Source organism: Tiliqua scincoides, chromosome 3 (assembly GCF_035046505.1).
Source record: "Tiliqua scincoides isolate rTilSci1 chromosome 3, rTilSci1.hap2, whole genome shotgun sequence".
Taxonomy (NCBI): domain Eukaryota; kingdom Metazoa; phylum Chordata; class Lepidosauria; order Squamata; family Scincidae; genus Tiliqua; species Tiliqua scincoides.
The window spans coordinates 126,757,050-126,778,523 of record NC_089823.1 but is presented as its reverse complement, the minus strand read 5'-3'; the positions used below and the strand labels follow the sequence as shown (position 1 = coordinate 126,778,523).

General features: G+C 44.6%; 1 protein-coding gene across 1 annotated transcript in view; it reads right to left on the bottom strand.

The window, feature by feature from the left end:
- The window catches only part of TNFSF11 (TNF superfamily member 11), a 32,206-nt gene extending 27,021 nt beyond the window's left edge, over nucleotides 1–5,185 (bottom strand). The window contains exon 1 of the mRNA XM_066621364.1: nucleotides 4,967–5,185. Within this exon, the coding sequence (XP_066477461.1) occupies nucleotides 4,967–5,185 (219 nt within the window). The remainder of the gene's footprint in view (nucleotides 1–4,966) is intronic.
- Between the last annotated feature and the right edge of the window lie 16,289 nt (nucleotides 5,186–21,474).

Below are 21,474 nucleotides of genomic sequence, written 5' to 3'. Positions count from 1 at the left end.
TTCCCATGTTGGCTGCTATTGCAAGACAAAAGGCACAATCCTAGCTAGGTCTATTGTGTTCAATGGGACTTACTCCCAGGAAAGTGAGGTTAGGATTGCAGCCAGTCTCTGGATCTCAGTGTCACATCAGTTTGCAATTAGCAGATATACCCAAAACAAAGTCTTCCCTTCCCCCAGCAAATTCATCACTTCTCTCCCTCCGGTTCCAAAACCCTCCAGGTGTGCTGCTAACAAACTCAGGGCACAATCCTAACCAGGTCTACTCGGAAGTAAGTCCTATTTTGTTCAGTGGGGCTTACTCTCAGGTAAGTGTGGTTAGGATTGCAGCCTCAGAGTGCTGGCAGCTGTTTTTTTGTTTCTAGTGTATAATTATAACACCTTCATCCCCATTGGGGGGGGTAAGTAAGATGAGGTGTTGTAATGGGAAGCCGCAGCCAATGGCCACAAGGATCAGGGGAGCTGCGGGCCAGAAAAGTTCGAGAACCACTGATTTAGGGCAATATCTAAGTTCCATTCGTATTGTTAGATCTCTATGGCCCAATCACATATGCAAATTATTTTGCATTACAGCAATACATAGATGAACATTACTTCTAAACAGTAACCTAACATTATTATAAACTGTTACAAAGTACATACCAGATACTGGCTACAACCAGTAGCATGAACATTTCCAGGCAGCTTTCATACAATGTGTAAACTTCACAAGAAGTTATAACCTCTTGACATTTTGAAAACAAAGAATATGATTCTGAAACATTCTAAACTAATATGCATCATAATTATTGCAATGTACTTAGCATTTGTTTAATGCTTTGAGTATGCAAAATGCTTCACATGTTTTATTATCTTTATGTAATTCTTACAACTCTGTAGGTTAATATTATCACCATACTGCAGCCAAAGCTGAGACAGAGAGACTTACCTAAAGTCACCTAGTGCAGTGTTTCTCAAACTATGAGTTGGGACCCACTACATGGGTTGCAATCCCATTTCAGGGGGCCCCCATTCATTTATTTTTAATATATTAGACTTGATGTGACATGGTATGTGACTGCATTTGGGGAAATGTTACAGACCTCTACTTTTAACAAGCTACTATGTATATTCTTTGAACAATGATAGTCAATGGGACTTAGTCCTGGATATGCGTGGGTAGGATTACAGCCTAGGATTGTTATAATTTTCCTGCTTGGTGATGTCACTTCCGGTTATAACAACACTTCCAATGGGTCCTAACAGATTCTCATTCTAAAAGTTGGTCCCAGTGTGAGAACCACTGACCTAGTGAATTCATGACACAGGCAGGGTTCAAACTGGTAAACACCCAATTCACAACTCATTCTTGATTCCCTACACCTGTGGTTTTCAAACTGGGGCACCTGAGAGCCCTGTGCTGTTTTCCCTTAAGGGGCGGGGAGGAGGGGAAGGTAGAGATGCGATGCCTAGCATCATGCCTCTGATCTGGGCGCAGGGGTGCACAGTCACTCACTGCCGCTTGCAGCAGCGTCCTGGGGGTCAGGGGAGCCTGGCGCCAGTCTCAGCAGAGCTCCCCACGCAGCGCAGAGTGGTCATGGCCACTTCTGGTTTTGCGATTGAGAAACAGGAAGTGGTCGCAATCGCCTTCTGGAGGGGTCTGAGCTGCATGGGGTGCCCTGCTGAGGCTGGCACTGGATTACCCTGGCCCCCAGGAGGCTGCTGCAGGTGGCAGTGAGTGGCAGCACATCCCTGCACCCCAATTAGAGGCGCAATGCTGGGCATCGCATCTCTGCTTTCCCCTGCCCCCCTGCCTTCTGAGGTAAAGACTTAGTGGCTCTCAAACTCTCCCTGAGAGTTTGAGAACCACTGCCCTACACTACACCCACCTGGTATGTGGGTGATATGCGATACAGGTGCAAAAGATGAAAGTGGGTTTTAAAGATTGTTAGTGCAATCCTATGTGTGCTATTTAGAAGTAAGTCTGCCTAGGATTATAATCTTAAAAACACATTCTAGCAGCATTAAGAACTACATGTGCTTAGCATAAGTCATGCACACTTGAGGAAACTATACCACAAACCTGACATGCATGCAATCACTGAAAGCACAAAAGAATACAGCCACAAACGTGAACTGTAAAAAGTATGATACTGTCATCTAACTTTTTCAATGCAATTACATTATCTGAAATGATGTCATACCCAGACAATTACACTTAATTTTAAATCAAAGAATCAAAATAACTTGTGGATCATTTTAGCTTTTATTTTACTAGTTTTAGAGCCAGAGTGGGCATATTTATCAACAATGCCATTGTCAGCTTCCAAGGGGACGCAAAGAAGTCCATTGACATTTCAATGACAATCCAATTACTCTTATTTATAAAGCAGTAGACAACAATATGTTGATGCTGTTGATCTCCGTACTGCTTATTAAACTGACCTATCCACAGTGAGAGCTTTGTTTGCAGTTGTGTCTTTAAAAAGGACAGATCCATTGGGTATATTCCTGCCAAAGTTAAGCACCTTTCAACTCCACTGATTTCAATGGAAAAAAATTGAGCATATGCTTACCATTCTTTGACCAAAATCCTTGAGATGTAAATGTACCAAATTCTAGCTGAATCATGTCATTGGTTCTCACAGCACCTCCAAAACTGACCTATCTTAAGAGCTTGAGATTTCTTAGACCAAAGTCCAAGTTTTCAGATGCTGACTGAATACCAAGTCTTTTGAATTTTAAAAGTAATATTTTCAGGGAGACATCTTTGCCATTACATCTTCATATAAAAGCAAGCTGCCTAACATCATGAAAAACTCTGACCCTTGCATTTCTTCTCCAAGGCTTACACAGACACTTTTGCAACACATTACTGCCTACACTACCAAGTAACATTTTTTTTAAAGATGTGAAACCCAACACCAGAATTTGCTTCATTCTGGTGGGGGAGGAAGCAACCATCAGTCTCTGACTTCCTCTGAGAAAGTTGAGAGAGCTACATCAAAACAAAGGAAAACAAATGAACCAACCAACCTACATGCTAAGGGAAAATAAAAATTCCTTTTCAGCCCCTAAACATAAACCAGAAGAAAGTCTGAGCATTGTGGGCTGCTGCTGCCTTCTCCCCCTCAAATCCTCTCCTCTCTAGTCATATAGACTGTGTAACGGTGAACTTGACTCCCCACAACATAATTTCTGTGGCCTGTTGGGATCCTCTTCAAGATAAACTAATCAAAGTTTTGGCAAAGAGAAACATAATTAAAAGGTAACATTAAAATAGTTGCCAGTTATAACAAGCTGTGAATCTATATTTGCTCTGCTTCACCCCACATTCTCGCTGCTTGATAAGGATTCCTACTTCCATAGGCACAATCCTCATGCAATAGTAACAGATCACCATTGTATTCATGAGATCACATTTCAGACCATGAGTGTGATATGAGCTGTCTGTCACAAAACTAAGGTCCTTACCTGAGATTTCTCCAAAAGTTACAATAACATTGTAACATTGAATGAATGAATAACATTCATCCCCCATTATAACTAAACTTTGCGAAGTCTCTCAGCAACTTACCTCCCAGAGCACTGTGCAAGACGAGTCATCAAATTGCAGGCACCACAGGAGCCTTAATCAATTTGACCAGAGTTAAAGTAAATTCTGCTTCCCCCTTTGGTTTCCCAGTTTGATGGAAACTGTTTGCAGGCTGAGGAATGGAATCATCCTTTCAAAGTTAAGGGCAACCAAAGCTTAAACTTGCCACTTACAACTGAAAGCTAAGAACCACCATACAGCATCAGACATTTCAACTAAACAACTATCAAATCTGAATGAAATCTCATCAACAGCACCATTCTCACAATGACAGCTATAAAGAGAAAGTTCCACCTTCAAATCACATTTTTCTCCCTCTTTTAATACAGTCCTCAAGGTTTACAATTCACAGTACTTTACATGCACACGGTGCATCGCAAGGTCGTATGAGCCACAATCCATCAAGCTGCAATTTCTCATGTCTAAACCACAAAGTTTCTCCCTCTCCCACACCATTTTAGAAATCCAGGACCTACTCAAATGTAACCTAATGCTTAGGCGTACTCATGTACACCAATCATGTACTCAATCAAAGCCAGAAATTCAAATTCCACTGTAGTAGTTGGCATCCTTCAGTCTCGGAAGACTATGGTATTGTGCTCTGAATAGTGGTTCTGGAACAGAGTGTCTTCTCCAGTGCGCAAATTCAACAGTAAGAACATTTACTACTCCAATAATATTCTGGTTTTCAAGGGGGAAAAAAAGGAATCTTGCAGAATGTAGAAATTTGATCCTGTCCTAGCAAAAGACACTAGCAACAATGTCTAAGAGCACTGGAGAGCACAAGTGCAAGAATGAAATGGAGTCTCCCAACAGCAAAAGACTGGGCATGCCTACTCAGAAGTCCCACTTCGTTCAGTGGGAGTTACTCCCAAGAAAGTTTGCAGCTTAAGAGTCCAATCCTATGCATGTCTACTCAGATGTAAGTTCCAATATAGTCAAGGGGGGGGCTACTCCCAGGAAAGTGTGGATAGGATTGTGGCCTCAGAGCCCAATCCTATGCATGTCTACTCAGAAGTAAGTTCCATTATAGCCAATGGGGCTTACTCTCAGGAAAGTGTGGCTAGGATTGTAGCCTCAGCTTCTCCTTGACTGAATTCCGCCTAATCTACTGAGCGTCCTTTAAAAGATGGCTCAGGCTGCTATCCGATCCATACTTTCGTGGGAGTAAGTCTCACTGAACCCAATGGGACTGACTTCTGAGTAGACATGCATAGGGCTGGGCTGTAGGAGTGACAACTGTGCTCGCACCCACCCGGAAAGTCGGACTGCGCGCCAGATGAAGGGCATCCTGCGATGCCTCCCCTAAGAGATGGCTCAGGGAGGCGCCCTCCCGGTCCAGATGCCCCTTTGCAGGGAGCGGGAGCAGCACCCGCAGCCGCCGAGCCTGCCTACCTGCGTCCGGAAGTAGAGGAACAGAGCCACGCTGCAGACCACCTGGCCCAAGCCCAGGAACACCAGCGCGGCCAGCAGGGGCCTGGAGTGCGGCTGGCCCGGCGCCCCGCCTTGCGCCTGCAGCGGCGCAGGCGGCGGGGCGCACTCGTGGCCGGCGCTCGAGCCCAGCTCCTCGGCGCCTCGCAGGTACTTGGAGTAGTCTCGGCTGGCGCGCCTCATCTCCGAGCGCTCCCGCGAAGCCACCGCGCAGGCCACTCGGCGCCCTCTCCGCTCCCGCCTTTATCAGCTCGGCCGCGCCACGCCCGCCCGCCCCCTCCGCCCGGGTCCGCCCCTCCGCAGCAGAAAGAGCCGCCCGCGCCAGAGGGACGGGGAGCCCCGCGGGGCCCCTTTAGCGGCAGAAGGGGCCTGGGGACTCCCTTTGCCAGTCGCTCCAGGGCTTCGGCGCGAATGAGGCTAGCCACACTTTCCTGGGAGTAAGCTCCATTGGCTAGCATGGGACTTACTTCTGAGTAGACACCCATAGGCTTGGGCTCTAGGGCTGCAATCCTAGCCACACCTGCCTGGGAGTAAGCCCCATTGCCTACAATGGGGCTTACTTCTGAGTAGACAGTTATAGAGTTGGGCTCTGGGGCTGCAATCCTATCCACACTTGCCTGGGAGTAAGCCCCAGCCCCCATTGACTTTAATGGGACTTACTTCTGAGTAGACAGGCATAGGATTGGGTTCTACAGCTGCATTGTTAGACATACTTACCTGGGAGTAAGCACCATTGACCAAGGTTTACTTTTGTTACTTGTGAGTAACCATTGAAAAGCACCATTGAAAAAAATTTACTTTTATTACTTTTGACTTACTTTTGTTACTTGTGACTTACTTGTGACTAAACAGGTATAGGCTGTCTTATATGCAGGACTCACCTCTTTTCTGTTATGTGTTTGTCGCTTAAAAATTGAACGAACACCTGTCCCCAGTCTTGTGTCCTTCTCTGCATTCTCCATCTATAGAGAAGATCTAACCATCTATATACTCCATCTACTGTATATACTACCCACTACCAAAATTAAAGCATACAGTCAGGCTGCAGTATCTGTGGGGGTTCCATTCAGAAAGCCCCATGGATATGGAAGCCACAGGTACCAGGGTCTGAATTTAAATGGCTTTAAAAACAAAAGGGGGGGCAGAATTGGGGTTCTGACCTTTTCACAGCTAACCTGTGCCATTTTCAATCCTGTACAGCTACTTTTAGGACTAAAAGACCTACATCTGGGTCATGTATAGGTTTTTTCTCCTCCCAGCCTCACCCCAGAATACATTGCATTGTTTCCTGCCTCAGCTGGCCTCAGGGGAGGAATCTGTAGGGGAGGGTGGAGAACACAGGCACAGGGCTCAGGCTAGGGGAGACTGATGCTACACTGCCTTCCACAACATAGTTTACCAGACAACCTGGGAAGGAGAGGTGGATACTGAGTCCAATAAAGGGAAATAGTCATTGCAGATGTGCAACAATGGCCAATACTTGGGGGAGGGCTATTGGCAATAACAAGCACAGTGTATCAGCAACATTTTCAAGGCCACAGTGCCTGGATTCAGGGTTCCAACCCATGTCATACAACAGCAACCTCTCCTGGCCCCACTGCTATGTCTCCAGTAGGTGATCTGATGTTTAACTCCCACATGTAGGCCAACTGCAGTTTGTGATAGACGGATGGCCCCTTTTGGCAGAATCTCATGCCACTAGGGATCCCCTGCTGCAAGTGGTGAGGTGCCAGTGAGTAGGAAGCAGAGGACCAAAGTTGAGCCAACACACACCAGGATACAATGGCAGTTGATAAAAAAATGAAAGGGGATTATACAGCAGAGAGGAGTAGGGCATAAAATCCACAGATTTACAGTGGGTAAAGGGAGAAGGGGAACAAGTGGAGGACCATGGAGGATCGCAGCCTACATGACTGTATCACAGACATACATGACTGTATGCCCCAGGCCAAGCATCTGCAAGATAGTCATCTAGGTCTCCACCATCCACTGCTGGGCCACTGCTGGGCTACTCCTGCTTGAGTAACTCCCAGTGTGTGATGTCCTATGACCAGACTGCTCCCTGGATCCATACTGCAGCATGGAGAGTCTGTACCCTGTGGTTCTGGGTGGGCTGGTGATCCTCCAACAGTAGCAGTAGCTTGCATTTAGCATCCAGAATGGCTCCAAAGGGGGGTGAGGGGCTGTTTGCACACCAAGGTGAGGCGCCCTGCAAAACTTAGTGTTTTGCACGCCTCTAGCTACACTACTGAGCATCTGGCACTGTATGTCATCATGCTGCCCAACAGAGTGGCAGAGGGTGGCCTGCACCTGCCTCAGCTACACCATATCTGGAGCACCAGAGAAGCAGTTGGCCCTCTGGATGGTGAGGGAGGGAAAGGGGAGATAAAAGGAGACTTAGAGATGGCAGAGAAATTAAATGAGTTCTTTGCATCTGTCTTCACGGCAGAAGACCTCAGGCAGATACCGCTGCCAGAATGGCCCCTCCTGACCGAGGAATTAAGTCAGATAGAGGTTAATTAATAATAATAATAATAATAATAATAATAATAATAATAATAATAATAATAATAATAATACAGGTATTTATATACCACCTTTCTTGGTCTTTATTCAAGACTTTATTCAAGGTGGTTTACATAGGCAGGCTTATTAAATCCCCGTAGGGATTTTTACAATTTTGAAAGAATGTTCTATCTTACAAGAACCACAACATTCAGATTTTACTTTCTTGATCTAGTTTCACATTATGGCCTCCATCCTCCCACGCTCAGAGCAGATGGAATAACTCGGCTCAGCTTGTCAGCTGCTTCAAGGTCGCACGATGCTGGAGCCTCGAACTGGCAACCTTCGGATGCTATCTTCAGGCAAATGGAGGCTCTACCCTCTAGATCAGACCTCCTGCCCTAAAAGAGGTTAAAAGAGAAGATGTTTCAGACCTCACTGATAAATTAAAGATCAATAATTCACCGGGCCCTGATGGCATCCACCCAAGAGTTATTAAGGAATTGAAGAATGAAGTTGCAGATCTCTTGACTAAAATATGCAACTTATCCCTCAAAATGGCCATGGTGCCAGAAGGTTGGAGGATAGCAAATGTCACACAAAAGGGAAAGAGGGGAGACCCAGGAAACTATAGGCCGGTCAGCCTAACATCTATACCAGGTAAGATGGTGGAATGCCTCATCAAAGATAGAATCTCAAAACACATAGACAAATAAGCCTTGCTGAGGGAGCATCAGCATGGCTCTTCTGTAAGGGTAAGTCTTGCCTCACAAACCTTAGAATTCTTTGAAAAGGTCAACAGGCATGTGGATGCGGGAGAACCCGTGGACATTATATATCTGGACTTTCAGAAGGCGTTCGACACGGTCCCTCGCCAAAGGCTAATAAAAAAACTCCACAGTCAGGGAATTAGAGGGCAGGTCCTCTCCTGGATTGAGACCTGGTTGAAGACCAGGAAACAGAGAGTGGGTGTCAATGGGCAATTTTCACAATGGAGAGAAGTGAAAAGTGGTGTGCCCCAAGGATCTGTCCTGGGACCGGTGCTTTTCAACCTCTTCATAAATGACCTGTAGACAGGGTTGAGCAGTGAGGTGGCTAAATCTGCAGACGACACCACACTTTTCCAAGTGGTGAAGACCAGAAGTGATTGTGAAGAGCTCCAGAAGGATCTCTCCAGACTGGCAGAATGGGCAGCAAAATGGCAGATGTGCTTCAATGTCAGTAAGTGTAAAGTCATGCACATTGAGGCAAAAAATCAAAACTTCACATATAGGCTAATGGGTTCTGAGCTGTCTGTGACAGATCAGGAGAGAGATCTTGGGGTGGTGGTGGAAAGGTCGATGAAAGTGTCGACCCAATGTGTGGCAGCAGTTAAGAAGGCCAATTCTATGCTTGGGATCATTAGAAAAGGTATTGAAAACAAAATGGCTAATATTATAATGCCGTTGTACAAATCGATGGTAAGGCCACACCTGGAGTATTGTGTCCAGTTCTGGTCGCCGCATCTCAACAAACATAGTGGAAATTGAAAAGGTGCAAAAGAGAGCGACTAAGATGATTACTGGGCTGGGGCACCTTTCTTATGAGGAAAGGCTATGGCGTTTGGGCTTCTTCGGCCTAGAAAAGAGGCACCTGACAGGGGACATGATTGAGACATACAGAATTATGCATGGGATGGACAGAGTGGATAGGGAGATGCTCTTTACGCTCTCACATAACACCAGAACCAGGGGACATCCACTGAAATTGAGTGTTGGGAGAATTCGGGCAGACAAAAGAAAATATTTCTTTACTCAGCGTGTGGTTGGTCTGTGGAACTCCTTTCCGCAGGATGTGGTGATGGCTTCTGGCCTGGACGCCTTTAAAAGGGGATTGGACAAGTTTCTGGAGGAAAAATCCATTATAGGTTACAGCCATGATGTGTATGTGCAACCTCCTGATTTTAGAAATGGGCTATGTCAGAAGGCCAGATGCAAGGGAGGACACCAGGATGAGGTCTCTTGTTATCTGGTGTGCTCCCTGGGGCATTTGGTGGGGCTGCTGTGAGATACAGGAAGCTGGACTAGATGGGCCTATGGCCTGATCCAGTGGGGCTGTTCTTATGTTCTTATGTTCACCTTTCATGAACCTGCAAATGGAAAAAAAATGGGTGAGGAGGGGCAGTAGGAAGCATCCAAAGGCCAAGCCAGGCAGGAGGGACAGGGTGGCAGACACAATTATGTCCAGCATCCTGAACAGGGTCAGAGTAGAAAGCAGAGGAAACTAAGAGGAGATGTCTTTCAGGCAGTTCTTGGGAAGGAAAATGGCCTTAGAAACATTAACACATACACCTAGGCAAGCTTTCAGTTTGCCTCTTGCCACACCTGATGCTTTACAGCGCCTGATTGCTCCTGCTGATTGCTCATTTTAAGTATCTTTATTATTTAGTATCTTTAAGTATCTTTAGTTACGTATCTTTATCAAGTGACTTGAATCAGCATTTTTCGCTGACTTGTGTACACCAGCTGCACTGATGACTTGGGAATTGACTTGAGTCTGAGGCCACTCTTAGCACTCAGTCCCCATGCATGCAGACTTGAATCCGTCTGTGTCTGGCTGTACTTGCTTACTTTTTTCATGGCGTGAAAGACTTTGCTGGGCCATCAACTGGGCGAGCAGCAGGGAATTTCTAGCCAGGAGGCAGGGAAGGGTTAATGTTTATTTTTGTATCCAAGCAGGAGGCAGAGGCAGGAGCAGGCTCTCTTGCCCATTTCTGAAGGAACCAGTGATCATTGAATGAAGGATGGACAGTCTGATTTTTTTTTCCTTTGGATAAGGGAGGGCAGGAGGAGGAGTCCACGGGTGTTCTTGCCTTCCAATTGGCTGGCTAAGCCCAGGGAAAAAGAAGGCAGGGAAACAGTTGGAGGTGGTTTGTAGAGATCATGCTTTCCAATTGCATGGCTCCTGTCAGCTCTGTTGTTACTTGGAAGGCGGAAGCCCCACTGAATGACTGGATGCAGCAGGACTACTTCTGAGCACAGCTGCAAAGGATTCGGTCATCCTGGCAAGCCTCCAGCTGCTGTGCATGACCCTCCTCCCTCTTGTCCCTTCTGTCCCTGCTCTCATGACGTCTGTCCCACCTCCTCCTGCCTTGTTTACAGATGGGATGGGATGACAGGGGAGTATTAAAGGAGAACTCCAACACACACTCACACCCCAGCAGCAGCTCCATTTTTTTTTTATGCCTGACATGTATCAAACAGACTTGTGACTCAAGTCTTTTTGAGTCAGAAAAACACTCCAGGCAACTTAGAAAGTGCCCGCACTATGACTCGTTTTCAAGTCGAGTTGTGACAGCAGAGACCCATGACTCAACTTGAGTCAAGCAGCGCCTGACTTGCCCATCCCTGATCTTTAACTATGATAAACACACACATGCACGCATGCAGACACAACAAAACGAAACACAGAACATTACCTAGACATTTAGATGAGGAAGAATTGAAGACATCATGAGAGCAAAGTGACTAGAGGTCAAAAGCAACAAAAGATAAATGTAAGGTTATCAAAGAGAATCATTCCAAAAAGAACTTGATTGATTGATTGATTGATGCCTTGTTAACATAAGAAAGGAAAAGATACGTTGCTGGTTTGGAGCCTGGTGGGGTACTGGCTAGACTAGATGCTCATCGTAGTATTTTTAGAAGCATAACACAGTTTTATGAATGGTACCGCAACCCATTAAACATTTCATCACTTTTCTCAACTGTGCTGGAAGGGGGTGATCCACCAGAGGTTCTTCTTTCTCCATGTGATGGGCTTGCACCATGATGTTTAATTTTTGGAAATCTGTGTTTTCTGAAATGTCAGCAGTTGGTTCAGAATTGCCTGATCAGCAGCTTGCCTTCCTTTAGGGCAGGGGTCTCTAAACTTTTTGACTGAAGGGCCACATCAAATATCTGGCACATGGTCAAGGGCCAGAAAAAAAAATTAAATATAAAATTTAAATAAATACATTAGAGATGAAACTTGGATGAATGAATAAATGAATGGGCTCAAATGTCCAGGACTTTTCCAAGCACGAACACAACCCAAGAAATAAAGCACACACTTAAATGTACCCTCATTCCACCACCCCACAAGCACAACTCTGGTTGTGTTGATCAACTGGGCCAGATGCTCTCAGGGGATCAGAGGCTGGCCACAGGCTGGATATAGGCTCGCCACGGTCTGCATTTGGCCCCCGGGCCAGGGTTTGGAGACCCCTGCTTTAGGGCACTGGTTCCCAACTCATGGTCCAGGGACCGCAGGTGGTCTACAAGACCCTGAGAAGTGGTGTGCGAGGTCTCAGGGGAAAAAATTGCTTTTGATCACTTCCAGTGTCTCACTGATGGACCAGTCCCTCATCGACCACCAGAGAGGGCAGAGAACAGACTACCTGCAGGTGGCAGCAAAAGCAACAAACCACAAATCTCCTCTATTAAAAATGCATCTCTAATAAATATTTTCTAATTACAGGTGGCCCGCGTAACCATGAGACGGCCAGGCAGCAGAGGATGGGCACCCACCTGGCGCTAGCCCAGCACTGGCCGGCGCTAGGCTAGCACAGGTGCTGGCCAGGCAGTAAGCCTCGTAGACATGTCTTACGGCATGTTTGCAACAGTGCACTCCGGTGGAAAGCCGGAGCGCCGAGCTCAGAATTGGGCTCTTAAGCATTTATACAAAACTATTTTAAGGACTTGCATGGACTCAAATTACAGAAATGTTCATCATTTCTAGAGGAATCCAAACATTAGCATTTCCCACCTGAACTATCTGAATACATTACTAAAATCAAAAAGTAGAATTTGTAGACTTTCAAATTAGGTATGCCAAAGCCACTGATACAAATGGCTCTGCACATAGTAGTTCTGGTAGGATTTTCTCACTGAAGGCTTACCACACCTTTGACCAACTAGAATAAAACCTGAGAAGAATAGGAAGTGCTAGAAAAGTAAAACTGAACTTGCTTAATATGATCTTTTCAATGTGACAATGTGTCCCAGCCATGAAAGAAGCAGACTCTGTCAAAGTGTGAAGACCACACTTATTTTCTAATGCAAAGGCAAGAAATTTAATTTCTGTCATTGTGATAATTTGGGGGAAATGGAGACTCCTCAGTATTTCAGATGTCTAACACAGTGTTTCTCAAACTGTGGGTCGTGACCCATTAGGAGAATTGCAAGACAATTTCAGGTGGGTTCCCATTCACTTCAATATTTTTTTAAAATATATTAGACTTGATGCGACCATGGTCTGTGACTGAAATGTTATAGACCTATACTTTTAACAAGCTACTATGTATATTCTTTTAACAATGATAGTAAATGAGACTTACTCCTGGGTAAGTGTGGGTAGGATTGCAGCCTAGGATTGTTAAAAATTTTCCTGCTTGATGATGTCACTTTCAGTCATGAAGTCACATCTGGTGGGTCCTGACAGATTCTCATTCTAAAAAGTGGGTCCCGGTTCTAAGTGTGAGAACAGCTAGCAACCACCACCCAGGAAGTCTCAAAAGAACAACTCTGTGAGAAGAACTTGGGGTAAAGGGGCTACCATAAAGTGTATCTTATAAAGTCAGTTCCCCTAACATGAGATTCAATACACATATTCAAAGACTCACATTGGAAACAGCTGAGAATAGTAAACGCTGTGTAAACTTATCCACACTTTTCCTTTGCAATGACTTTGCCTCATGGGTTAGAGCTACAAAACAAGAGGGTCAGAACCAGTTGCGTGCCTGCCATAAGACCTGCCTGGGGCAAATGCCCCAGGCGCCAGCCGCTGGGACCCCACGGAAGCCTCTCTGAGGCTCCCGACGGGGGCAGAAACTGTGCTTCTGGTTTGCTTCCAGTTTCTGGAAGCACAGTTTATAGCGCCAGGAAACCTCACAGAGGATTCCCCAGCAAGGAAGGAGGTCGTGTGAGGCTCCGTGAGCCTCTGGTGAGTAGGGGGGTGGATTTCTGCCCAGGAGGGGTGGCAGTAGCCTGCGGGGGATGCCATTGCGGAGCTTTGCCCTGGGCGCGGGGCTGCAGAGGTTCGCGGCTGGTCAGAACCACCTTTCTTCAGCATTCAGACAGGAATGGACTGCATGACAAGGAAAGGGTAACAACATCAGCTGGGTTGAGAGAGAGAGAGCAAGGTGTGCAGGGAGGTGCAAAAGGTGCACTGTGCCTTGCAAGATGCTAGCCAAGCTAAGATGAAAGCCATGATACTGTCCAGTTAAAGGTGAACTCCCAAGAACATTGTTCCCTCTACTGCCAGGGTGATGTTGAATTGTAAATGGACTCTTTAAGTGAAATAAGTCTTGGAGTCTGTGTTTTTACTTTATTTTGAACTTTGCCTCTTAGTTTCAAGTACATAAATCTGTTTTCCTTTCTCCATTTAAATTCTCAGTAAAACTTTTTCTTTGATTTGATTAAAACAACTTACCTAGGGTAGACTTCCTGTCTCTGATGCCTTGCACACAACCCAGAGAGGGCTTGAATGTGTGCAGTGCCGTATAGCAGCAGGGCAACAAGCTTTAGGGGGGCAGCAAGCTGAGCTTGACATTAGTGGCTAAAATTGTGAAAATCTTCGTATGTATGATTAATACATCATGTTATATATCATTGGAAAGGTAATTTAATGCAGAATGCAATGAAACAAACCACATTGGAATATCTCTATTCTATCAAATGTTATGGCCAATTAACCAGAAAATGAAAACACAACTGCCTTATGGAACAAAAAGTGGATTTTCAAAACTCAAAGTTGACCTATGAGACTAAGGGCACAATCCTACTCTGTGCTGGAACAGGAGGCTTGTACTGTATTCAGCGCAGGGTAGGGGCCAAAAGCAGCTCAGCCAAAGGCAAGGGGTGGCACAAGTCTGAGGAGAGTGGAGCAGCTTGAAGCCGCTCCATTCTCCCCAGGAATGGGGCTTGGGATCTGTCATAACTGCCTCCCTCTCCCCGCCCACCAGCCCCGGCGGCTGCCCACCACCCGCCCTCCCCCCACCCAGGAATGCCTCCCTCCCACCTCCTACCCATCCCCTCCTGGCTTGTTCCAACTCCTGAGGAGGTGCAAACATGCCTTACCACATGTTTGCGACCCTCCTGTGCCGGCGCAAGTGACTTGTGCCAGCCCAAGTCAAGGGCTGAATTGTGTCCTAATTGTTCTGAGAGCCAATGAGATGTTATTATGATAAAGCATGGAACCAATAAGGTGTTAGTATGAGTCAGCTGTCATTTCCATGCAATACAATTACCCCTGCCTAACTGGATAAAGAGGACCTTTTTGAAGTGGTGTTCCTCTTTTATTTAGCGGGGGAGAATAACTGTCCCTCTTCACTCCAGCACAGTGTCTCGAACCAAAAAGGGGCACACTTTTAATTAACAATTAATTTATTCTTGGTTATTTATTATTTAAATAATTATGTAATTATTATTTAATTAATTATTATAATTATATTAATTAATAGTTAGTTAGTTAAATTTGATTTTGTTGTGGAGGGGCAGGGCTTTGGCCTCAGGTAGCAGATAGATGCTTTAACTGTGCCACTGACTGAGGGGAAGTGGGTGGCAAGCTGTTGGGGGGAGGAGGCAAGTTTTTCCCCAATTTTCACTTTTTGAAAAGCCTGATCATGACATTACTTCCTGTTGCAACATCACTTTGGGGGCATCATTTTTAGCTCGGCGTTGGGATACACGCCCATTAGCTACACCACTGAATGTGTGTATGATTGTATAGGGGTATGTGTATGACAGAATCAAAACAAAGACGTCAGTGAAGATGTTCCTCATCCTTCTCAGGTAACTCAGCATGATGGATGTTGGTGGACAGATAATCTCTGCAGCTGGTGAAGGGGTGGTAATGTAACCTGGTCCCAAGTTGCTAACAGCAGCAACCTCTCGGATGTGCAGTTTTGACATCATCTCAGGATGGGGATTTTCCACAGGAAAACATGGTCATTCTCAGCATTACCCTGGAGATCACCACATGTACTCTTCCAGCAATTGGAGGGGCGGAGATGATTAATAGCATTGTCACTTAATCGTCATTGCGGAATTATGAACTCAGTTCTGATTTTTGACATTTATGCCACTAAATTCAATTCATGATACAATATTGCACATTGTAGCAAAGGCACATTCGTTCAAAACCACACAACCCATATTTAGTGTGACATTAGTAAAATAAATCACGTCATTAATTTAATCATCGAGAGCCAGTTTTTAAAATTAATTCCACTCTGCAAAGGATGAGTTGTTCATCATCAAAATGTGTAATCTGTATGATCTAGTGAACAATGACACCACGCCCACATTTGATTCACTCATGAATTTCATTTGCAGACAGACTATATATTAAAGTTAACCTTTATCTGCTGTTTGGAATGAGAACAAAAACAGTGGCATGGGCAGGATTTAGGGTTGTGGAATCTACTGTGGTTTTTATTAGAACTTCACAAGGTCACCTGAGGAAGGCAGGTGGAAAATAATAGCTTTCTTAGAGCCCAATCCTGTGGTCCATGCCGCGCCTCCGCGGCGCGGACCACAGTTGCAAATGTGCCATAAGGCACATTTGCGGGGCTTACCGCTAGGCTCCCGCCAGAGCTGGCTCAGCTCCGGCTGGTGCTGAGCCACCGCCCGACAGGCGCCCGTGTTTTGTGGCTCAGCGGTGTCTGCGACTGCCAGGCTGCAGAATGGGGAATGGGGATGTGGTTGGGGGCATGGGAGAGGCGTTCTGGTGAGGGAGGAGGCGTGGTTCAAGAGTGCAGGGGGGGAGGTGGATCCGCGGAGCCAAGCTCTGCAGGATCCTAAGCTCTCGTGGAGGGCTGTGCGCCCTACACGAGCACCTTCACTTTAGCAGCGACCAAACAGTCGCCTTCTCCCAAGGAGCCTCCCGCGGTAGGAGGCCTGCCAGGGAGCCGCCAGTTCCCGCAGCTCCGGGCAGCTCAGGTTTGGGCTGTTATCCATTAGCAAATCTAAATTCAAGTTACAATCAAAGCAGTGACGTGCAGTGGTGAGGCAGAGCCTCACCAAACTGAACAAGTAAAAAAAATATATTTCCTTGCCTTTCCACTCTGCTCCTTTCTTCTCAAGCAGAGTCAGTAAGTGAAGCAGCACACACAGATTACAATACATATGGATGAGGCAGCAGCCAATTTGCTGCAATCATGGTTGGCTTCCAAAGAAAAGCATGCCGGTATCAGTAATCTCTGGGGAGGCAGCAGGAAGATTTGCCTCAACAGGTTAGGCTGTAATCATGATTGGCCTTCAATTAAAAAGGGGGGGGGCACCTGCATCAGCAGGCTCTGGGGAGGCAGCAGGAAGAGTTGCCTTTGCTCTGTTCGATAGAAGCCATGAAAAACAGGTACCCTGTGCAAAGGACCAGCTTTCTCCAGAGCACCAGAGGAGGCAATTTTCCGCTTACCTCAGGGGGTGTGTCACTGAGCTCTCACTAGCTCTGAGTGGGGGAAGAAGAGGTGATGTTTTTCTTCATTTATTTCTGGGGGGGGGGGAGATGAGACAGAGTGAGAGTGTGTTTTTTCAAGGAAGGTACTGAAAGAGACTGAACTTAAGGGAGGGGGTGAGTGTGTGTGTACATGTAGCTGTGCCTCCCCGTTCTGAACTTTACCACATGTCACTGAATCAAGGACTGTAGTGGTCTATTAGTATGCATGCAAGTGCACAAATATGAATGGTTGTTGCTAGACAATAGGAGTCAAAAAACCTTGCTGATTTACTGGAAATCATTTAGCAATCTACCAGTAGATATAGACACTACTATATAGAGCAGATATATGTTCTGCTTATTCCCAGTTTAGCATCACCTGCTGCCAATACAGGGCCCAATCCTATCCAACTTTCCAGTGCTGGTGCAGCCACAACACAGCTTTGAGGAAAGGAAACAAAAGTTCCCTTATCTGGATGAGGCCTCCATGATTGACCCTCCCACAGGATGCAGCGCATTCCTCATTGGCATGGCTGCACCGGCAATGGAAAATTGGATAGGATTTGACCCAAAATTATCACAAACAGAACACATTTTGTTGCTGTCTTTCTCTTTTGTTTAATATTAAACTATAGGCTGAGTCTCATTATTTCTCTTTTGTTTAATATTAAACTATAGGCTGAGTCTCATTATTTGTGAGGGTTCCACTCCCAGAACTAAACATCGTATTCAAGCAAATTCATTTAAAAAATGTCCCTTTGCTCAGGTGATTTAAAAACAGCCTTGCTGACCTTTGTGATGTAAGACAGAGTCATTAGGTAGACAATCCATCAATCAGTCTCTCTCCAGGCACTTAGAAAGGCTTCACTCCAAGCCAGTGACCCGTCCCTTCACCCAGAGTGCAAAGTGATTATCCTTTTTCACATGCTCAGGGGGAAAGGAGGGGTCGCTTGCCTTAGAGTGAAACTGTTCTAAGTGCCTGGAGAGAGAATGATTGATGGATTGCCAGCCAGTTGCTCTCTCTCTCTCTCTTGCATTAATGAGGCTATTGTTAAACTTCTTATTTCCTTTAATTTAAAGGGCACTTCTCATTGCATTGAGATAAAACTGAAGGTTAAAAAATTCGTGGATAATTAGGTTATACCTCTATGCTTATCTTCTTAGCAAAATTGTTTAAAATAAGAGATGAGTGGGTTAGTTCAGTACCTTAATAAAAAACTGAGTCATAAGATTACATTACAGAAGACATTTAGGTTATAAAGTCAGTCAGTCAGTAAGTCAAAAGTTAGGAAACATATATGTGACAAATTTGAAAAGAATGAAGGATAGCATTTTGTGTTAGCCAGTGTCTGGGCAGATGTACTATTGGTCTGATGTGGTTTCGCAGCTCCTATCATTGTATGATTAAGTACAAGATAAATTGTATTTGAAATGGTGTATCTTTCAAAAGAATGGTATTTGTAATAAGGCAGGAAAATATAGGAATTTACTAACTGTCATATATTTTAAAAAAACAATTCTCCTTTTAGAGATGATAATAAAATGTACCACCATCTAGGCTGCTTTTCTGTCATACTGTTGCCATACAAAGTATATTGATAATATACCACTAAAAATATAGAATTGCATTGTTAGAGAATTTGCCAGTCTGCAGTTGAACACTGACACTCCAATCCAAAGCACTGCCAGAACCATCATAGCCTAGGTCTTCAGCACTTCCAGAAGAGTTTGGGCAAAACATATTTCTTTGAAACTTTAGACAGTCTTGCCAATAAGACTAGTCTGACTAAAAATAAAGTCAGAGTCTTATATTTTGTATGTTGATATGTTAGCTGAAGGTTGAGAGGTGCACTCTCAGTTCAACTACAATACTACTAATACATTCAGGAACTTTCCCCCCCCCTTTTTTCTCACCTTTCTGGATATCTTGGAAAAAAAGATTGTTAATCCACTGCTAATTTCTAGCAAGAACTCATTTTTTTCACTAAGTGGTCATTTGTTAGGCCTTCCTCTGCAGTCAGTGATATGATGAGAAGAGTTCGTGAAGTTCATGAACCAGCTCACCACAGTGCTCTTGAACACAAACTCAGTGATTAGTCAATAGCTTAGGAAAACAAGGTTGGCCAGCTTGTCTCCACATTATTTACCACAGTCTCAGGGCAAGGACAGAGGAAACCCATGGTTTTTCCAAATGCATGCTGCCAGATTATTCAAATCTACAGCCGATCCTGAAGAGATATTTGTTCAGTTTGGAATCAAATCTACATATTGTAGAGCATACACAATTATTCTGTTTTTATGCAGTTATGTGGATTTTATCTTAAATAAGCCATAGTTGAAACCCAATATCCCACCACTACATCTGGCAATATCTTCCAGACTGGGGAAGTGCCTTACCCACAAGTGTTTGCACCACAAATGATGGTGAGACAGATGAAGTTAGAGGATGTCTTTTTTATGTCTGTACGGGTCAGTCTTTTCAACACGGAGAAGAACCAAGACAAATAAACCAAAATGGAACATACCATCACAAAGTCTGCAGCACACAATCAATCTGAGCTTCAAATTTCTTCTCTCCCATTGCCCCCCATCTTCAAACTCTGCCTCATTTCAAGCTGCCATTGCAAAAAATAATTGAAATGCCTCTTCACTTTTTGTTATTCAGAATTGGACATTTAGATCAAGAGTCTCCAATGCTACATAATAAACAAGAAAGGAATAGGAAAGGGGGTAAAGGAGCAAAATGCTGAGCACACGTACTGGTGTTTTGCAAGCCCCAGAATTCCCTGCATTGTCAAATACAGATTTGTGTTCTTGAAGCACAGGATGTGACATTGTAAGGATTTTTTTCCTCTTCAAGTATTTGCTTCTACTTTGTAAATATGAGATATTTTGCACTAGCATTTATTTACTATTGCGTGCATTTTAAATCATGCACACTGACACTGCCATTACTTAACAAGCACCCTCTGTGTCCTGTGTTATTTCATATACCCAACCTGTGACTAGGCTGGGAAGAGCAGAGTACTTGAATTTTCTGGCCTCCTTTTGGGTTAGGTATGATATCCTCCGTTGTGCGTAAGCAAGTGGTTTCATTCCTTAATTGCAAAGGGGAAGTGGTCAGACAAGCCATGCTGTCCCAGCAAGAAATATAGTACAACTTCTTGGAAGAGATCCAGAAAACAACAAAAAATTCCATGCAAAATTACAAATCCTCTCTCCCTCCTCCTAACATACTAGGAACAATCGATAACACATAACTGAGAAAGGTACAAAAGTTTTTGAAAAGGATGTCATTATCACTCATAATCTCTACAGAAGTCAAATAGTTATTTCTGTTTTCTTTCACATAATTCCACATGACTCAAAGCCTTGCCAAACAAAGAAGGATGTGGGTTTGGGATTCTGAGTGAGGCTCTGGCTGCCATTTCTCAGAGCTAAGGCAGATGTATCCAAGAATGAAAGATCTTTCTATTCACTGTACTGTGATGCTGCAACTGAGCAGGGTCACTCAGAATAATATGATTGAATGATAAAGAATAAGAACAAAGGCCAAGAATTACAAGCAAGAATCAAAGGACCAAGGACATGACCCAGCAGGAAGCATGATGCAATGAAATGAATAAGAGCTATGAAACACCTACAGTGCAATGGTGTTTGGCACATGGGGAATTTCCACAGGACTGTGCCCCTGACTTCTCAACCCCCAAACTCTTAAATGAGGGGCTCTAGAACAACAAAGAACACAAAACATTACCATACATCACAAACAGCTCAATCCTAACCAGCACTGGTGCAATGGAGCCACTTGGCCCACACTATATCCAGCACTAGGAAGGAGCAGACTGGAGGTCTCCTTGAGGTTCATTCATTTCCTTACCCCGTGTAAAGCCCCAACCTACTCAGTGGGGCAATGAGACTGCAACCTAATAACAGACACACACCCCTTACAACAGTGCAGTAAAGGGGAAAGTGGTGAGGATCTTGCCTTTCAGGCAAACTTTTTCTACAATTTTTTTCACTGAGGAACCAGTAGAAAATGGTTTGAAGTGCACTAATCACATTCAAGCATGTGTCCCAAGTCATGGTATTTGAACCTACCCTTGATCTTCTTTTGAAAATCTCAGTGGAAGCAGTTTCTCCAATCAATTTGGGTAAGTTTTGTAAGGCGAAATTAACATGTATTCACCTAGAAAAAAGAAAGTTGCATGAAAAAATGAAAATTGCATTTGGTTGTGCGGACAGAATATTTCTGGTATAAATACAGGAGGAAGTGAAGAGAAATCAAGATTTGTTTTTACAGATGAAAAAAAAGGTCATTCACAACCATTTGCATTTTCTCTTCCAAGGGAACAGAAGAATTCCCAGACTCAGAAATTAACAAAGTCTGAGAAATAACATCTTCTCAGGCTTGTCTGTAGGTGGGCACACTCAAAATGTCTGTTGTTTTTGACTTTTCTTTAGAGCTATGAGAAACTGTATTGAAAGATCTTAATATGCCTGTCTTCATG